This window comes from Eubalaena glacialis, chromosome 7 (assembly GCF_028564815.1).
Source record: "Eubalaena glacialis isolate mEubGla1 chromosome 7, mEubGla1.1.hap2.+ XY, whole genome shotgun sequence".
Lineage (NCBI taxonomy): Eukaryota > Metazoa > Chordata > Mammalia > Artiodactyla > Balaenidae > Eubalaena > Eubalaena glacialis.
The window spans coordinates 70,280,648-70,301,102 of record NC_083722.1 but is presented as its reverse complement, the minus strand read 5'-3'; the positions used below and the strand labels follow the sequence as shown (position 1 = coordinate 70,301,102).

Genomic DNA, 20,455 nt, shown 5'->3' with positions numbered 1-20,455 from the left:
CCGCTGCATGTTGGCACTCGCTGTGCACACCTCTGCTTCCTCACCTCACGCTTCGTGTGTCTCCTGCGCTCCCCCTTAACCCCATCATCCTCCTTCGTGCTGGCTTTGCTGCGCCTGCTGTAGGGGGAGTGGCCCAGGATACTTGGGGAGGGGTCGTCTTTCTGGGTGGTCTCTGGACAGGTGGCCCAGCTCATGCCTGCAGAGGCCTGAGATGTTACTCCTTGGCCCTTAGCCACTGGGCAGCCTGGTCACCGCGCAGCAGCTGGCCGGGCACCCTTGCTCCTGTGGAAGGAAAGGAGGGCAGCTGGTGGGAAACACAGGCCCTGCTTGCTGTGCTGCTCCGAGCCCCTCCCCACCCTCTGGGAGCCCCTGGCTCTGGGCCTTGGTGCTCTGCTCTGCCGGGACCTGGGGTGTGCTAGATGGTGCACGGCTGTCCCACACTGACCCTCTTTATCCCATTGTCCCTCCAGGGCATTGAGCGCCTCAAGCGAAAGCACCAGCCCAGGGAACGCACAGGCAGCTGGAAGTCAGTCAAAGAGACCTTTGGTGGGGACTTTTCCCTGAACTGGTTCAACCCCTTCTCCGGACTGCGTCATCCAAAGCCTCTCAGTGACAGTGACTGGGTGCGACAGGTGGCATCGCTGTCAGACACTGAGAACACAGAAACAACAGAGGAGCAGTCAGAGCAGAGGAAGGACGAGGACTCTGTGGAGGTGACAGATGAATGATGCTGTGGGGAGAGGGCCAGGCGCCAAGCAGTCGCATCACCCTATATGCCAGCGGCGTGGCCACAGGGCTCCTGGGCACCACTCGCTCCCCTGCACCCACTGCTCCCTTCACACCACCCCCTTGGCCTTGCCGTCCTCTGACCCCTCCTCCCTCTCCCCACGTTGGACCAGGTCGGAGATGGGGGTGGACTAGGGGTGACAGAGGAAGACGAGAAACTTGCTCTGAGCTCATCTGCCCATGAGGGATTGTCGGGAACCATTCTCCGAGGCTGGGCGCCCTTCACAGCCTGTGCAGCCTCACCCAGCAAAGGAAGCTCTGAATAGGGCAGCCTGGGGGCAGAAAAGAACTGGCCTCTGTCCTTTCGTGGGATGTCTGTCTTCTCTTGAGAAGGTTGGGGCCCAGGCTCCTGGCTTTTGAGAACTAAGGCCGTGCGGTTGTGATGGAAGAACAGAGCAGGGCTGGCCTTGGGAACCTGGGGTGGGACACTGGCATCAGGAGAGATGGACCTGGAAAGGCTGAAAGGATCCTGGTCACTCCCCCGAAAGGGCTTCCCCCTGGTGCCTGCCTAAACTAGAAGAAAGGCATGGCGGCCTCAGCTACCTTCAGGGCTCAGGCTTGGTTTGAGACAGGACTCCAACAGCAGGCTATACACACACACACGGGACATGCCCAGGTTGGAAGCAAGCCTGAGTTATGACAGTAGCACTCAAACTTAGCTCCCGTTCCATAGATAGTAGAATCCCTGAGTCAGCTCGGAGGTGTCCTGCCTTGTGGCTAAAAATCGGTCCATTCCCACTGGAGGGTCGGGAGGAAGAACCTATTTAGAGCTACCGGAACTCTGACCTCCCCCATGAGAACTGCATTTAACTGTCCGTCCTGGAGAGAGTCTAACCACCCACATGGGCAGAACTGACCAGAAATCTGGCCTGAATGTTTTAGGCCAGTTCTCCCAAGACAGTGCCCATCATGTCTCTCTGAAAGGATGGGTGGTGGCCAGGGCCTGCAGATTGAAACAGCCCCCCACCACACACACACACACACACACACACACACCCCTATGGGGCCACCAGCACTGGTGAGATGAGGTGGTGGGCAAGGCAGACTTGGGGCACCCCTTGGGATGTCTTCTTTACCCCAAAGGTCAGGAAGGGGCACCCTTGTTTAACACCCTTCTTTTCCTGGGTCTGGTCCAAGTCAGGACCCCTCTGGCTGGCCTGCCCCCTCTGCACCCCGAGGTGGAGGCCCACAGGGTCACAAAGGCAGCTTTATTCCTGGGGATGGGGGAGTGAATGGGAGGTACAGAGGGATGGATCTTACCTCCTTGGCCATGAGAGAGAGGGACTGAAGCAACAGGATCAGCAAATTCACAGACCACATCTAGGGCCACATCCAAGATGGTTCCCAAGGGAAGGCCTTCCTGAAAAGGGGACCTGGGGTCCAGCAGCATGTCCGGGGAGCACAGGGCTGGCTGTCCTCACCGCGCGTGAGCTGGGAGTGCTCAGCAGGGCAAGGGCCTGGGATGGGCCTGCCTAGTATGAGGGGGAGGGCTGCTCTCCGATCACTCCCAACGCTGCCTGGAGGGGGGGGATGTTTCAGGTGTTAGAGTGAGAGTGACATGTCTGGATGGGACCAGGTGAGGAGGCTGTGGCTTCCTTGCAGAAGGTTCGGGGCTGTATGGAGGGAGCAGGTATGCAGGCTCCCTCACCAGGAGAGGTGGGGCCGTTTACCATCTTCCTCCCTCCCTCGCTCACCCCCCCACCCCCGCATTGGCCCCCTTGAAGGTTCCTGATTTTAACTTACCAACACCATCAGTCATCAAGTAGGAGGGACCACTGGGTCATCTGCCACCACCAAGGGGCTGGGGCTCCTTCCACGTGGAAGACTGGACATGCCTACTACACTACAGGTGCCTCGAAGGCTCACCAACCGTGGGGAAGCGTAGCGGCTGTGAAGTTGGGTTTTAGGTGCCATAGTTTCAAGTTGCCTGAAGTTGTCGAAAGTCAAAGGTGAACAGACAGCACCTGGCCCTCAGTCCTGCTTCTGGTTTGGCGGGCAGGCCCAGGCCCAGGCCCGGTGTGTGCAGAGATCCGAGGGAAAGGCCTCGTCCACCCGCTCTTCCTCAGGTAGGCCCCCCTCAGGGAAGGAAGAGGGATGGGATTTCAGGCAGACAATAGCGAGGAGAGAATGTATTTCCAGCAGGCCCAGCCCAGTTCTGGCAGAAGACTCTACCTGGCTGGTGCTTCCAGGGCTGATGCACTCTGAGGCTGAAGAGGTGGTCCCTCCTCACCGGGCAAGTGGGCGGCAGCTTCTGATAGCCTGTGTCTCCACAGAGGGACTCTGTGGCTGTGGACGCCTTTGGTTCTGACTGCAGATAGTGGTGGCCCTGCTCTTTGAGGCCATGACTCAAGGCAGGGAGGTGAGGTTCTGTGGCCCAGGCTGGGCGTTTCTAGCTGTCAACAGGCTACCCTGTGATTCCACATGACCTGGCCTAGCGGGTCCTGCTGCCTGTGGTTTGTGTTGGCCTTTGAACGCTAACTTTCACCTAGCTGGCTCTTGAGTCTGCCCTCATATGAGTAATCAAATCTAATCATCTGAAATCTAATGAGTAATAAAATCTAATTATCCGAAAGCTAATCCCAAAGCAGGAAATGCTGAAACGCTCAGCCAAGGCTTAGAGCCAGTCAGAGCTGCTGCCTCTTTCCAAGGCATCAGGCAAAGGCTAGTTGTGATGAGAACAGTCTTCTCAGCATGAAGCTCTTTCACGTGATTGGAACTAAACTTGATAAATTTCTCAAGTCCAGCTATTGTTGGGATGCCTTTTATTTGGAATCTAATGGTCTCACCTGGCTTCACTGTCCTGGAAAATTCAGACACACAGACATGCATTCAGCTGAGGATGCTGCAGGAGAGGGGAGGTAAGTTGTGTGAGAAACCAGGAGTCCCAACCTCAGCTCAGCCTCTTTGAAGGGCCCTGGCCATTCCTGGACACAGCACAGTGGGCATCCATGCTGGGTGCTGTGAGAAGCACCTAGGGAGCTTTTGATGAATACTGATGATTAAACCCATGCTGGAGAGTCAGATGCAGCCTGTCAGGGTTGGAACATGGCACCAGGGCGGGGCAGGGGTGCCAGTAGCATCTCAGCTGTTGGCAGCACTGTTTATAAACTGACAAGCTAAAGACAAGTTTAACCTCTGACTTGCTGTGTCTGATCCACACAGTGATTTTTACAACTTGAATTAATTGCCGCATTTTAAGACCCAGGAGCTTTACACTGTAGAAGAACACACATGCTCCTCTAGCTTATTCTGAAAGGTCAGAAGATCCGGAAGTGCAGGGCCCACGTTCCTACACAGTCTCAGTTAGATGAGGTGAGTGGCAGCACCCACTCCTGTTTACCACCTGTTTCCTGTTTGTCCACAACACCCCACTGTCCCCATTGTTACCGCCAACTGGTCTGGCCAGTTTGAGTCTGTGCCCCCTGGGTCTATAGGCTTCCTCTTCACTCACCATCACCCTGGGGGAAGACAAAGGGCCAGGAACAAGCATGACCTCTGGAGCCAGACAGACCTGGGTCCTCTTAGGCACTCAGGCCATTCTCTATCCATTTTCCTCTTGCTGTTTGGCCCATTTGACTTTCACAGCTGTGCCATGCGGTGAACAGGTATTATTATCCTCATTTTATAGATGAGGAAACTGAGGTTCAGTTTCTGAGGCTTGCTGAAGGCCAGTCCCCTGGCTAGTTAGAATAAACTGGCCCCGGTATGGCACTCACCAGATCTGGGACACAGCTCTGATGCTTTAGATGACTATGCCGCCTCTTTGGGCCTCAGTATTCTCCGATGTAAAGCAAGGTGATTAAACCAGCTTCCAGGGGCTCTTCCAGCTCTGACATTTCACAAACCCTCCTAGGAATCCTGCCCGTGTTTACAGATGTTCTTGCTCCATGGGTATTAGCAAACAGTTGTTTCATATGAAATCCAAGAGGAACATCTGTTTTATGGTGGATCACAGAAAAGGAATCATCTAGCCTCTCACTACTAAAATGTACTCTGGGGGCCACACTACTGGCAACAGTGGCATCACCTGGGAGCCCTGTTAGAGACACAGATTCTGAGCCTCCAACCCCACCTGCTGAATCAGAATACACATTTTAACAATATTCCCCCAGTTAATTTGTCTGTATCTTAAGGTCTAAGGAAAACAGTAGTTTACTGGTTTTTCCTTGGAATATTCAGACACCCTATAAGAAATAGACCATCAGAAACCTTCGTTCAGGAACAAAGCATTAGAGTTTGGTCAAGTCCCTTGCTAGATCTATCAGCGTATCAAAATCAATAGTTTCCATATAGTCCAGCAAGCAAGTACAAAATATAATGAAAAATATTTCATTCACAAAAGCTATAAATACATCTTGGATGTAATCCAACTAGGAATGTGCAAATTGTGTATGAACAATAAAACTTTTCTAAATGTAACAAAGAAGACCTGAATAAATGGAACAATGTCCCACATGCCTAGATGGGAAGATTCAGTGTAGTCACTTGGCGTGATTCTCCCCCCCGATAACTTGGTAAATTCAATGCAGTGCCAATCTCAATCCCAACAGTTTTTAAAAGTTCTATGAACAAGAAAAATAGTGGTGAGGAGCATCTGCCTACTACGTATCAATATGTACTATAGAACTACAATACTTCAGATGGTATGATATTGCATTAGGAGAAGATAAATAAGCAAATTAAAGAGTCCAGAGACCCAGATGTATGAAAGCAGCATTTCAAAACACTAGGACATGATAGATTATTTGAGAAAGTTGGAGCTCTATCTATATCACTCCACATGCTAAAAAATTAAATTCCAGGTGCCTAATAGTATAAAGCCAAAAGTTTTAGAAAAAAGCATAGGAAACATATATTCTTGGGGTGACATGAAACCCAGTATCCCTAAAGGAAGGAATTAACAAATTTGGCTACATTAAAATGGCAAAGTTCTAGTGGTGAAAGGCATTTAGAGGTTAAAAAAAGACTGTGAAAAATGATTTGCAGCAATAACACTTTTTTGTATAAAGACTACACACAATATGAACAAATTAATGACTCAAAAATAGGTAAAGGATCTGAACAAGCAATTCACAGGAGATAGTCAATTAACATAAAAATATTCAGCCTCACAAATAGAGATGCAAATTAAAACAACAGTGAAATTATTCAACCATTATATCGGCAAAAATCAAAAAGATCTGTCGGTGGAGCATAAATCAATGCAATCTTTTCCCAAAGCAATTTGGCATTAGCAAAATGTATCTATATTTTGACCCTATAACCCCCTACCGTGAATTCACATCTCAGAAATACCTGCACACATGAGCAAAGATCTATGTCCTGGAGAGATTTTCTGCACTGTTTGTAAGAACAGCTTAAGTGGACTCACCCTTGGTCAATGGTCTGCAACGGGGAGACGCCCAGGCTTTCCACAGAGGACTTGGTGTCTGTCAAAGGGATGTGCAGGGCATTTTAGAAGATGTATGTGCCGATAAGTGGCTGGCCAATTCTGCCTGCGTCAGGCAGCTGTGGTGGGGCGGGGATGAGAAGCGGGGGAGAAGATGTGTGAGTCAGGTACATGTTTTCATGGTAAGTAAAAGCAGAGAAATAGAACCAAAATGATGAGTTATATCAAGCCACGAAAGTGTGTGTGTGTGTGTGTGTGTGTGTGTGTGTGTGTGTGTGTGTGTGTGTGTGTCTGAAGGCTTTAGGAGAGAATCTGTTCCATGCCTTTCTTTAGCTTCTGGTGTTGCCGGCAATCATGTATATGTATAAATAACCTGACATCCTGAGCTTTGTCAGACTCTCTTTTAAGGAACTCAAGACATGTCATGCCATGCCAGCCAGAGTTCAAGCCTGACCTGTATCCTGGCCTCTTTGCAGCCCTAAGCAGCATCCCTCTTCACCAAACTAAGGACCGTCCTGCACCACCCAGCCCCACCTGCAGCCTGTGGTTCTGAGATGCCCCATCTAGCAAGACAGACGGGTGCAAGGAGGCTTCCCCAGAAAGGCCCTTCAAACAAGGCACATTTGTGAGGGAGGATTCCCATAGATGCCCTTCCCGAGCTCCAGGGTTAATACACAGGCTCCCGCCCACCACACCAGGGCTCCCTTCCATACCCTTGGATATCATACCTCCTCACAGACAAGACCCCAAATCCCAAAAGGGATCTGTCAGTCAAGTTGCCTCACAGAGCAGCCCAGAGAAAGAAGCAGAACTGAAGCTAAGCTCTGTTCTTCCCTCAGAGTGCCCCTACCTCTAATCTGGCCAGAACACCTGACACTAGTGTACCCACTTCCTCCACCTGGCCCTGGCTGAGCCCTCTTCCTCAGACCCACACCTCAGGCCTGGTGCCCCTCCTCCACCCAGGGATCCCCTGGGCTTACATCATGTTTTGCATGTTTCAGGTTTCACCTCATTTGTAACATTCATCCAAATATCTAGCTCTTCTGATCCAGTTCCCACTCCCCACCAACACCCTGTGGTTTCTCCATGCCTTTGGCAATGCAGATATATTAGCTAAAACCTCTTAATTCCTGAAATACAGTCAGAGCCAATTAAAAGGCAGGCCAGCCAGGCAAAGCTAGAACACCTGTTAAAAGGCACCTCAAACATCCCTGGAACCATGACTGCCTGGAGAGATGTGCGTTTTCCCAGACTCCTCTCCGGAGGTGGAAGAAATACTCTGCTAAGCCACTTGGGTGAGGGTGGGGAGTGAAATTCCCTAAGAGAAACTCTTGACAATTAAGTAATGAAAGACCGCTAACTGCCTTCCAGGAGGGTGGGCCCCTGTAACTTTTGCATCTTTAGAATTTTGTACAATGTGCAAATAATTACTTATTCCAAAAATTAAAGTGTTAAGAATTCAGTTGACTAAAAATGTAAAAAAAAAAACTGTTTGATCCATCACTTCTCCAGAAATAATTATTTGGAAAAGCAAGGTGTCATTTTTCTTAGGAATACAATTGACCTGAAGAATGAGCCAACCAGGGGTCCCTCCAGGATTCTTAAGGCCCCACCCTCAAGCCAAGGCCAAACTCCAGCCAGGAGCCCCTTCTGCCTGCAGGTGGCTAACCTCTACGGGGAGCTCAGGGTACTGGAAAGATGCAAACTCCTGAGAGGCGGTCATTTCCTTGGACTCTAGAATTCCTGCAATTATGAAACTTTTGATGATTGGTTCATCATCAAACATAGGCTGCCCATGTAGGTATTGGAGTCCAAGGGCAGAGTCTCTTCAGATGCTGCCAAAGAGCTAGAGAGGAGGGGTGTGGTCATTTATTATAGCCCCCCCAAATGAGTGATCATCAAGCACAGAATTAGATGAAATCTAGATGGATGGAACTGGGTTATTTTGGGTAAGTCTCTTCCTCTCCTTGGAAAACAAGAAGTTGGGCTAAAGGTGGAATAATAATTGGCTGCGTTCTCCAGGCTCCCATCCTGAGTCCATGGAGACATCACAGCTGTTTTGGGGGCTTTCTGCCCATTCTCAACTGCCCTGGGTACCCACAACCCATTGATTAGGCATTTGAGATAAAATCTTTGCCATCATAAAAGAAGACTTCTAATGACACTTCCAGCACCCCTAATTTCTGACTCTGTGATAGACCCCAGGCTCCTGGACTAGTAGTCTATTTGGCCCCCATTTTCTCTGTGCCTAGATTCCTTGTAACTACCAGGTGGTAGGTACTTAATAAATGTTTGTTTGTGTTTACTCATACGCACAAGTTTGTTAGTGTATGGAAATAGTCCACAGAGAAGAGGGGCATCTCAGATAGTGGGGACTCTGATCCCTCTTCTTGCCCATGGTTCCAGTACCTTGACCTTGCCTCTGTGTGGTCTTATGAAGGATGCCCAGGCTGGTGGCATTTTTGCCCATGTATGTCTGCAGTTCAAGGAAGCCCGAGATGTGACAGTCTTTGGGGTAGCTGTCTGTCTTTCTTTTGAGAGTGATGGTGAACTCGATAGGGTTTCCCAGCAGCACAGGCTCTGCGTGGACATACATCTAAAGAAGGTCCTCTTTTTGGGGTAGTTTGTACTCGCTCTCATAACTGCGGAGGGAGAAGGCATGGTCCATGACCTCCCTCTCCTCAGGGGAGCCTGAGTGAGACCCAAAAGCAGTTTCCTTAGAGGGCTCCTCCACGGGCCCAATGTCCCAATGCACCCCGGAGGCAGAAGCAGCCTACCCACCAGCCTGGACTCCAAGGACATTTCAGGGACCCAAGGGCTATGGATTCAGAGAGGTGTTCAAATCACCATGCCTGAAAAATAGCACATTCTGATGTCAGTCAGTGGGAATGGCAGAATAAAGACCTCTGAAAATTCACTCCTCCATAAAAGCAATGAGAACATTGGCAAAAATGGTCAAAATCAACTTTTTCAGAACCCTTGAAATTAGCCAAAGGCTTGCAACTATCTGAGGAGCATTTATTCTCTGTAACAATAGAGTGTTTTATGGTTTTCTTAACTTGCTGATTCCCATCCCTTTCTCCCCAGCTCCACAGTAGCCTTAAAATCCAACAGCACCACAATCACAGTGAAAACCAGCAGCCTAATCACCTCTGAAGGGAGAAGAATGGGGTTGGATCTCCAAATACCCACCCACAGAGAACTGGCATTCTGGCAGTCCCCTGGAAACCCCAACCCATGGGGCTTTGAGCTGATTCAGAGCTCACTCCTTATAATTTGCCTTAACCCAAAAGCATTTGTCAAAAAAAAAAAAAAGGGCATTGTTTAACATTGAAATTGCCTAAGGCAACAGTAACAGCTGAGGGAAAAAGCTCACCAAAAAACTTAAAAGGAAAAGCTGAATAACATCCATAGGGGCTTTGAAAAGCTCAGACAGATTCCTGGGAATCTAGAAAGCCACATGCATGTGTAGGGCTGTGTACATGCCCAGGAAAGACCTAGAAGGCCATAAGCTGTCACCTCTGACTGACCCTGAGTCCCTGCACAGGCAGGAAGTGAAGGCTAAGGCAGAGTTGAAAACTGCCTGCCAGAGCACTAAATGTGTACCCCAACTTTACACAGAGCCCCTTGGCAATAGCTAGGAGACTTATCAATCCAAGATGTTTATGGAAATTCCTGTCCAGTCATTAGCTGACCACTAAGCACACTGAGCAGAGACTTCAGTGGCCATGTACAACAAAGAATACAGACTTTGCAGAACTCTGTCAGGAAAGTTACTAAACAAACAGCAACAGCAAACAAACAAAACTTAACACACACTGGGGGCCAGGGGGCAAGGGGCACGTGGATAGCAGAGACCTCAGAAAAGAAAGTAGCAGATGGGGAAGGCAGAGGCAGAGGTCTGGAGGGGGGAAGCCGTTTAAGGGAAGAGGGAGCAGCACAGTTGGGGTGTAAAGTCAGGAAAGGAACTGGAGGCTGACTCTGAAGGGGCTGGAAGGCCAGGCTGAGGAACTGCTATTTCATTTGGGGAGTACTGGGAAGCACTGAAGGTCATAGCAAGTTGAATCGGCTGGTCAGATAATACAAAAACCTTAATGAGGACATTTTTAAAAAGAGGTGCAAGGCCTGCTTGCCTCTCCCCAGGCCTAAAAGCCCTACTTAAAGAAGGACTGACACAAAACCAACAAGAATACACTCTGAAGGGCAGAGACCTGTTAGATGGAATCTCAGTCATGCTAGAGATGGCTCGCCTGTCTCTTTCAGGTAGGTGTCTACCGTAAGGCTATTTTCAGTGTCATGGGCTGAATCGTAGGCGGTCATGCCGCGTGCTGGGATGCCCAATGCTCTCCGCTCTGAGATGACACCAGGCAGGGGCGATCAGCCCCACCTTGGTACTTCTCCCTTTGGCCCCTGGTCTCCCAAGGGGGGATGGTCAGTGCCCACCCCCAGCGGAACAAGGTGTTGGCAGCCTAGCCCAGCCTGGCCACACAGCCCCCAGTGCGGCCCCACAGAGCATCTCAGAACATGGGGAGGGTGCAGTTGGACCAGGACAAAGGGCCAAGGAGCGTACCAGCCAGCTGACCTGAGGCACATGCTGACCTCTCTGTGCCTCAGTTTCCTCCTCTGTAAAATGGTAATCGTTAGAACACCTACCTTTAGGGTTGTTCTGCAGATGACATGTTTATGCTTTCCTCCTGTCCCAAGTGGCCCCGGCATGTCAGTGCCTCCTGGACCCAAGCATCCACAGAGCAATGGGTGGCGGGGAGGGATAGGGAGTGATGCTGGGCTCCAAAGATGTTCATGCTTTCAAAAATCCTAATGGGCGGTGTTATATTTCCTATGGAACAAAGCAAATTCCTCTTCCCAGGTGTGGTAGGCAGCTTCTAAGAGGGCCCCCAGTAATGCCCTCCTCCTCCCTGCAGAAACCCCTCTCCCAGAATGTGGACTGGACCCAGTGACTCACTTCTAGACAACAGAGCACGGCAAAGTGAGGGGATGTCACTTCTGAGACAAGGTTACAAAGAGGCTGCGGCTTCCATCCTGGAGTCTCCCTCTCTCACTCACTGGCTCTGACAGTAGTCGGCTACCTGGTGTGAGCAGCCCTGTGGAGGGGCCCACATGGTGAGGAACTGATGTCCCTGCCCTGAGGCTGCCAGCAGCCACGTGTGAGCGCCTGCCCCCAACCCAGTCAAGAGCCCCAAGAGGTCTACAGTCTTTGAAGGACCCTGAGCTAGAGCACCATGCCTGGATTCCTGACCTGCAGACACTGCAAGATGATAAGCATTTGTTGTGTTACGGCCCTACATTTGGGGGTAACGTGTTACACGGCAGCAGATAACCAACGCGCTAACTGCCCATCCAGTTCCCCTGCCCAGGGTGGGAGTGCTAGTCAGGCAGCCCTGACCAGAAGCCCTGCCTTGTGGCCAAAGATTCACAGTAGCTCCTGCAGGCCCAAGGACAGCAACATATTTCTAGGGGTGAAGGAGCAATATTCCCTTACACGCGATGGAATCTTTTCTAACCTAACCTCGGAAGTGACTGCCGCAACACCTGGGAGGTCTGGGTGCTCAAGGTTGGGGCACAGGCTAAAAAGGTGCCTGGATGTCGGGAGGGAGCACTGCCCTGGGAGTCAGTGTTGCTGACTCAACCACCACCTTGCTGTGCAACCTTGGGCCGCCTGCCCCATGTCTCTGGGCTGGTGTCCTCAAAATAAACAGTGGTTTAGCCCACTGCTTCCCAAACTCCAACACATAAGAATCACCTGGGAATAGGTACAAACAGGCCCACACGTGTCAGGCATAACACATACTTGTTACATGTTACTGAGTCCTCATATTAACCCAAGGATGAGCCGACAGAAACCCAGAGAAGCTCAGAGCCTTGCCCCGGGTCACAGAGCTTGGAAAGGGGGTGCAAGTCCACCCGCACCCCTGAGAACTAGAGCAAGACCAGTACAAGCTTCGCCTGCTGGCGGCCTGTCCCCTTTCCTCTCCTTCCTCACACTCCAGCCCACCGCCCTGGGCTGGAGAACTCGGCCTGGTGGTAAAGGGGCAGGAGCAGGCATATCCTTCCACGGGCACCGTGCGCTCTGTGCCTGGGCCCCTGAGGGCCAGCGAGAGGGCCCTGTGGGTACAATACCAGTCACTTACTTGGAACTACCAGGCAGGCCAGGAGGGAGTGGGAGCCCCGACCATGGAGGGGGCATCCCCCTGGGTCAGGTACACAGTCACAGCCACCCCACAAAGGGGGCATTTAAGACTCACCTAGAGATGAACGCAGCTGCCCACCACCCAGGTGGCAAGAGCAGCCCCATGGCTCCTGTCTCTCTCTCTGGGCCTTGGAGAGTGTTCCCGGGGTGCTGGCTGGGTTGTTCCGAGGTCTGTGACCAAAACGATTTGCACAATAAACCCCAGGCATTATTTGTGTTTCTCCCTCTCATTCTCTCCCACACGGACCGAAGATGAAAAGTTGATTGACATGGTTTCAGATTCCACACAGCGATCAACTTTACAAAACCACCAATTGTTACACATGGGTGTAGAATCAAAGAAGACTATCCACCATTATCTGAAAAGGCTATGGAGTTATGCCTGCCTTTTCCACCTACGTATCTGGGGGAAGTCAGATTTTCTTCCTATATTGCAACTGAAACAATGTCCCTGGACAGATTGAATACAGAAGCAGGTAGGAAAATCCAGCTGATTTCTATTAAGCCAGACATTAAAGAGATTTATAACAATTTAAAACAATGCCACTCTCCTGACATAGTTTAGGCTTCCAAAAATAGTTATTTTTCACAAAAATGTGTTATTTATGTTAACGTGTTGAATTTATTATTACTCTTTTAGAATCAGTTAAATAAATATATTTTAAACTTCCCAGTTTAAATTTCTAAAATGGTAAATATTTGCAGAAAGAAACGTCATGGGACTTCCCTGGTGGCACAGTGGTTAAGAATCTGCCTGCCAATGCAGGGGACATGGGTTTGAGTCCTGGTCCAGGAAGATCCCACATGCTGCGGAGCAACTAAGCCCGTGCGCCACAACTACTGAGCCTGTGCTCTAGAGCCCGTGAGCCACAGCTACTGAAGCCCGTGCACCTAGAGCCCACGCTCTGCAATGAGAAGCCACTGCAATGAGAAGCCTGTGCACTGCAACGAAGAGTAGCCCCCACTCACCGCAACTAGAGAAAGCCCAAGCGCAGCAACGAAGACCCCACGCAGCCAAAAAAAAGTAAAATAAAATAAAATAAAATTCCCTTAAAAAAAAAGTCATAAACACAAGTGATTTGGGGTCTCAATAATTTGTAAGAGTGTAAAAGGGACCTGAGACCAAACCATTTGAGAACAGCTGCTCTGGGCAAGGTGGACAGGGGTGACAGCCATCCTGCTGGCCCAGGACTGAGGGCTTTCCTGGGACACGGACTCTCAGTCCTAAACCCAGGAATGTCCCAAAGGAACTGGAATAATTTGCTTACCCAACTGGAGCCCAGCCTGCAGGCAGGAAAAGGGAATTCCACGTGAATACCATTTGCAGATGGGGAAGCCGAGGCTTGGAGAGGTCAAGCCGTGGGGTCAGCCTCCAAGCGGCAGGGCTGGGGTTCTGCACTCAGGTCTGACGAAAACCTGCACTCAGAATAGACTTCAGCAGGTGTAGATCTCTTGATAGCTTTGAATAGTCAATCAGGCCTAGCACTGAGGTGTAGTTTAAAGAGATTACAGTCCAGCGGTGGCGGGGGGGCGGGGGGACCTAATAACTGCTGAGCAATTGGTAAACAGTATAAGACAGCATCAAATTTGGGGCAAAATTACTCTACAGGCTTCTGTATTATCAGAATTTTTTATACTGAGATTCAATGTATGTATTCTTTGTAATATTATTTATGATTTATTATTATTTGGGTAAGAAAACTTATGAAGGACTCTCAGAGCTGCGATAGTTCAAACAAGTGGGATCCCTGTAAGAACTGGGGATCCTGGTCCTCACAGGACCAGGTGCTCATGCTCTGGTCTGGGAAGTGGTATTGGGGTGGGTACTGGGGGTCAGACAGTAAACACGGAACACACGAACACTTTCAGGAATGACAAGTGCTATGAAGAAAAGACAGCAGGTGGATGTGAGAGCAGCAGGCTCCTTTGGCCAGGGAGCCAGGAAAAATCTCCCTGAAGAGGAGGCTTCTGATTTGAGACCTGTGTGACCAACAGAGGTGACCAAGCCCTGACTTCACAGCCAGAGATCTTCCTGGAGGAGGAGAGGCTGGAACTAGGGGTCGTGTCCATCCCTATGTGTACTTGATGGGCAAGATGAGGGGATTTCTCTAGGAATCAAGGGGCCCCCCTGCCACTGCTTTCCCCAGAGCAGGCTTTAGGAGAGAAAGGGCAGGCCACCGAACAGCATGTCCAAGCAGGGGAGATGGAGGCCATGACCAGGCCTCCCACACCTACCGGAGCACACAGGGTCCTGGACCCCGGCGTGGGGTGCTTCAGCTCCATGATCTCAAGGAGGCTCTGGCTTGGCAGACAAATGCAGCAGTTGTTTTGGGAAATGAAGAAAGAGGCCATTAACAAGTGTTTGTTCCATGTCAGAAACTTAACACATACCCCCTAATTTTTTTTTTTTTTTTTCCGTGCCGCGTGGCTTGCAGGATCTTAGTTCCCCGACCAGGGATTGACCCCACGCCCTGGGAAAGCGTGGAGTCCTAACCACTGGACCACCGGGGAGTTCCCACATACTCCCTAATTTGCACTTCACAACCACCCTGTGGGACCACCCATCTCCCGGCAAGGAACTCTGCCCACAGGCTCACAGAGAAGTCTCCCACAGCATGGAAAACCAGAAACCACTTAAAGGTCTATACCCAAGGCAGCCGTTAAGTAAACCCACAGAGTCATGGGGTGGAATATTACACAGCCGTTATAAAGACGTACCAGCAGAGTTTTTAATACCATGGAGAAAATTCCTTTGTGATCAAGATAAACAAAATAGACTACAAAGTTGTGCACGTATAACATTATCTCAACTCTGTAAGCATGAATTAGTGATAGAAAAAGAATGACACACACTAGAACATGAAGTATTTATCACTGAGGGAGGAGATTATAATTTCATTTCTTTCCATGTCTCTGTATCTTCTAAGCCTTCTAGGTCTTTTGTGATAAACATATGTGTTACTTTTTGAATTCTATTGATATATTTATTTTAAACCACTTTATCGAGATATAGTTTACAGCCCATAAAATCCACCCTTTAAACTGGATGATTCAATGGTTTTAGTATATTTACAGAGTTGAAGTACATGTGTTATTTTTGTAATCTGAGAGGGAAACTACCAAAATAAAAGGAATAGCTAATAATCTTCATTCTTCAGAAAGAGTCTTAGAAAGTTCCATGGTCATAATTCTTTGAGGTTGTTAAAGTTACCCCTTGATTTTCTCAGAGGGGCAATTACCTAGGATTCAGGTGATCCCTTCTTCCCCACCCTGCTGTGGTCCTCATTCTGGCTGTTTCCTTCCTCTGGTGACTGCTCCCCCACCAACTCGCTACCTGCTCCCCACCTCCTGTGCCAACCACTTCCTCCCATTTTGTTTCCCTCCACCCCCTCACCTGTAAGTAGTGATGGTAACCGCCCCCCAGGGATGGAGTGAGGGTGAAACAAGAGGATGCTTGTGAAGCACCTTGCAGAGTGCACACAGCAGGCCTCACTCATGGGAGTCCCCCCCTCTGTTGTCCCAATTTCCATCCTATCCTAGGTGTCCAGACCCAGGGAGGGGAGGGGCAGCCAAGCAGTTGTGTAGAGTATGGCATTTTCCAGAAGTTTTTTTGTTGCAAAAGGTGGTGAGACGAAAGGCTGGAAGTTTCTGGTGCCATAAGTCCTCGCCACTGGATTTGTGCATTTAGAGCCATGGAGCCCTTCCTCCTTCCACATTGTTGCTCTGCCTCGTGGCTGCACAGAGACATTCATCCTTCCACTGAGCAGAAGCCTCCAGACCAAAGTCTTCTAAAAAATCTCCCTCAAGTTTTAGAAGTTCTTGGAATTCCCTTCTGGTCCAGTGGTTAGGACTTTGTGCTTTCACTGCCACAGGCCCGAGTTCAGTCCTGGTTAGGGAACTAAGATCCCGCAAGCTGCAAGGGGTGGCCAAAAAAATAAAAAAAGTTCTAGAAGTTCTTTATCTTTGTCAATATTTCACTTGTAATGGAGCTTCCTTGTGAATAATTGTTAGGTGGTTGGTTCTTTGATAAATACACTGTGAAGTGGGGGTGGGGGGGTGGCAGAGAGTAGAGGGGGATGGGAAAGGCCCTAGGCCCAGCTCTGATTCTGCCACCTGTCTGCATGTTCTGGGGGGGAGGGTTACCCCTCTCTAGGCAAGTGTCACATGTATAGGGTTGGGGTTTGGCATGAGGCTCACAAACGTTTCTGCATAACCTTTACTGGCTACTACCTAACTAAAAAGGTGGGGCCTGGCCCAGCCATAGGATGACCAATTCATCACCTGACCAAAGTTCCAGGGCTTTTCTTTGATAGAGTCGACACAACAGATGTAACGGTAGCCAGTGCTGTGGGGGACGCTCTCATTTCACTCTGTCTCATCAGCCGTGAAAACCACGTCCTATGAAGCAAGGGCACACATGCACGTGGGGTTATCGTCCACCCCCTGGACACAGGCAGCCTTGTCACAGGAGGAAGCTGCCTGGTCTGGGGGAGAGGTGGGGGGGAGAGGTGGGGGGGAGGTCCCGCAAGGTCTACACGAGGGGTTTGAAACAGTGTGTGTTGGGGGGTAAGACATGGGAGGCAAGAGTTAAGACAGGTGTCAAAAAGATGCTCACTTCCTCACCAGCTGTGCGGGACTTCCACTGGGCAAACGTGGGACAGTCTGAGCATAAACATAATTAAGAACAGGAATGACTGTAAACCACTGGGAACAAATGAGATCCCTGAGTCCATACAGATAGATTGTTTCATAGATGGATAGATGATTGATAGATTAGACAGACAGACAGACAGATGATAGACAGATTGGTGAAGGGAGGGCTCTGCTTACAGGAGAATACCAGGGCCCAGCAGGTAAGTGTGGAGGGAGAGCTGGAGTTGGAAAATCACTGTGCAACCATCATAGAGAAGGTTGGTTCAGGCATGAGCTGTCAGTGGTTGGTAAATCAAGGGGGGGAGCATTTTCATGAGGACCAGGATATTTGCACGGCCTGAAAGTGTTGCCACAAGACAAGGACTGCTTATTAGCAACAAAGGAAACAATAGTAATTATATAGCAGGGAAATTGCACAACACTTTGACCAAATGATCAAATTTAACATCCCCAAAGAGGGGCAGGTGGACATTGTGTGCCACCAGCTGTGATGTCCTGAGAAGGACACAGCATCACTTATGTAATATTCCAGGCAGGGAGGCATAACCCGAATCTAAAGATCATGAATCATCGGGACTTCCCTGGTGGTCCGGTGGTTAGGACTCCTCGCTTCCACTTCAGGGGGCACAGGTTTGATCCCTGGTCATGGAACTAAGATCCTGCAAGCCGTGCAGTGTGGCCAAAAATAAATATTAATTAAACAAACAAACAAATTAATTAAATAAAAACAAAAAAATAAAGATCATGAATCATCAGACAAACCCCAAATAAGGAATGTTCTAGTGAAAAAAAGGGGGGGGCTGAGGGGGTCTATTACTCAAAAATGTCCATATCAAAAAAGACTAAGGCTGAGGAACAGTTCCAGATGAAAGGAGGTAAAGAGACAGGACAACCGAACACAGTATGTGACCCTGGACTGGATCCTGTACTGGAGGGAAAAAAATGTTATAAAGAACATGATTGCATCAACTGATTAAGCTGGAATTCCAGTAAGTAGATTACATACAGTGTTATGTAAACACTGAATTACTGAAGTTGATAACAGCAGTGTAGCAAGAGAATATTCCTATTCTTTGGAAATACACACTGAAATATTTATGGGTAAAGAGCAATAATGTATGTAACTCACTCTCACATGGTTCAAAAATAAAGTGTGGGTGTGTGGAGAGAGAGGAAGAGAGAGAAAATGATGAAGAAAATAGGGCAAAATGTTCACAGTGGATCTGGATAAAGGGCATATGGATGTTCTTCATACCATTTTTGCCTACTTTTCTGCAGCTTGAAATCATTTCCAAACACTAAATAAATAAATAAAAAACCAGCTCCCTGGTTTCTAGCCTGTACACCTGAGTTTTTAGCTTCAAGGTGGCTGTAGGAGCGTGGGTGTGGAGAAGGTCTGGTAACCAACGAGCGCATGTAAAGCTGTGGCGAGATGCCCAGCAGCCACGGGAGAGAGGCTGGTGCTGGTGGGGGAGGAATGCCCTCCAGTGCCGTTTGCGCGAAGGCTCCCATGGAGCCGCAGGTAGGAAGGGGTTGGGCCAATGAAAACGTGGAGGGGAGAGAGGAGACCCAAAAGAGCAGAGAGTTTTCAGGAGGAAGGAAACACCTGTCAGGATTCAGGCCCCGCACCCGGAGAAGGCAAGTAAGAAGCTGGGGTGACTCCCCCAACAAGGGAAGCCTCCGTACAGCGGTGGAGGCCAAAGCCAGATGGCGGGGGTCAGGCAGGGGAGAAGTGAAATGGCCAAGGAGCTCAGCCACAGAGGGGCTGCTCCAAAGCCACCCATGATCTGTCCCTGGGTCTGGTCCCTTCACCTAGTTTGAAACCACCTGGACAGTAAGCAAAGCTCACAGACCATGCGAGGCACACAGTAGGCGCTGCTTCTTGCCTCCTCCCATGAGTCTCACCTGACACATTTCCCTAGCTGACCTGAGTTTCGCGTTACCCTCACACCATGGGTTGAAAAGAAACCTGGGTACAACATATTTTCTTCAGACTTGAAGATGTTTGATTCCACTTTTCACTGGCAGGTGGTACTTGCCTAAGACAGCCTGCGGGGGCTGCCGACCACCACCTTGACCTAAGCAAAGACACGTGACATGGTGGACACATCCCCTTTGGCCACACCCTGAACTCTACAAAAGCCTCCCAGAAGAATCCATCAGTCCTAACACATCACCCCGTCTGGAACAAGCCTGTCTCCCCCAGAGACCAGGAGTGGCCAGGATGGGCTGGGATAGCAGATGCCCAAGACAGAAAAGCAGCCACGCAAAGCAGGCGGCTTCGGCGAATCCTGCCGACGGGCCTAGACAGACTTGGTTTGAAACCTGGCGGGTGTTTTCACCTTTCCCCTTTGACCTTTACTCCCTTCACTACAGCATGGAGGGGAAGCCGCCCAGGTGGTTCGGACGATTCCATAGATAATATAAACATAAGGGGCCTGGCCCACCACCTGGCACTTCAGGGGGCAAGTTAAATGTCAGCTGTCTTTTGCAGCAAAAAAAACCCCCTGTCTCTGTTCTTGGAATATGAGCAGCCTGAGCCTGAGCCCCAGGGGGACATCGGTCCCAGGGTGCCCCAGGCTTTCACCCAGCCTTTGAGGGTAGATAATGACTGGATGGATAGGTAGAAGTTGTTATAGCCACAGTGGCTTGTTGTTGTCACAAAACAGTTCTGTTTGTGACCCAGGATCTCCCCCCCACCAAAACCTGTGAGATGCTTGTTTTTATAAGATATCTTACAGGAACAGTGGGCTCTCGGTCGCAATCCCAGCTCTCCCTCTTACCAGCTGTAGGACCTCGGCTGGTTACTTAATCTCTTCTGTGCCTCAGGTTCCTCATTTAGACACTTGGAATGACCATAGTGCTCCCCCCGCCCCAATAGGACTATGAGATAAACATTTATTAGCTCATTAACTATTGTTAGTATTTTGCTGGTGGGGAAACAGGCTCAGAGAGGTGACACAGGAGGTGAAGTGGGGACAGGACTCCCCTGACACAACTCCGCCTGCACCACTCTGCCTCCCCACACCCCCCTCACCTGCAGCAAAAGGAGGGCGCTGAGCCCCTGCCCCCAACCCACCAGGCAGCTGACCCACACGACTGATCCACGCGGGGCCTGGACTCCGTGAGGGGCATGTCCTGGCACCAGCAGAACTGTGACAGTGTCCCCATGCCGCTAAGCCGCAGGGCAGACCTTAATTTTGCCTTCCCGGCTGCATCCCCATCACCACCCACAGTAGGCCCTCCTTGATGTTACAAAGGAGTGCAGGTGACCTTCCAGGATGTGGGAAATGTTATTCACCTTGACCTGGGTGGTGGTTCCATGGGTGTATTTATATGTAAAAACTCATCGTAGGGACACTTAAGATATGCATCCTTTATATGTGTTGTACAGCAATAAAAATTTTTTAAATAATACT

The 20,455-nt window shown here is 49.8% G+C and overlaps 2 protein-coding genes across 5 annotated transcripts in view; one reads left to right on the top strand and one right to left on the bottom strand.

Moving 5' to 3' along the window:
- The window catches only part of ZDHHC3 (zinc finger DHHC-type palmitoyltransferase 3), a 57,835-nt gene extending 52,553 nt beyond the window's left edge, over positions 1-5,282 (top strand). For all 4 annotated transcript variants that reach the window (XM_061196617.1, XM_061196618.1, XM_061196619.1 and 1 more), the window contains one exon: positions 471-5,282. In XM_061196617.1, the coding sequence (XP_061052600.1) occupies positions 471-728 (258 nt within the window). In that variant the 3' untranslated portion in view covers positions 729-5,282. The remainder of the gene's footprint in view (positions 1-470) is intronic.
- TGM4 (transglutaminase 4) lies at positions 837-20,207 on the bottom strand. The gene is given in 12 exon segments (XM_061197468.1): positions 837-917; positions 3,424-3,586; positions 6,158-6,294; positions 7,845-7,960; positions 7,963-8,010; positions 8,585-8,866; positions 10,361-10,420; positions 10,423-10,527; positions 11,236-11,277; positions 12,177-12,277; positions 16,801-16,867; positions 20,132-20,207. Coding segments are annotated over 12 exon segments (1,278 nt in total).
- Positions 20,208-20,455: the final 248 nt, after the last annotated feature.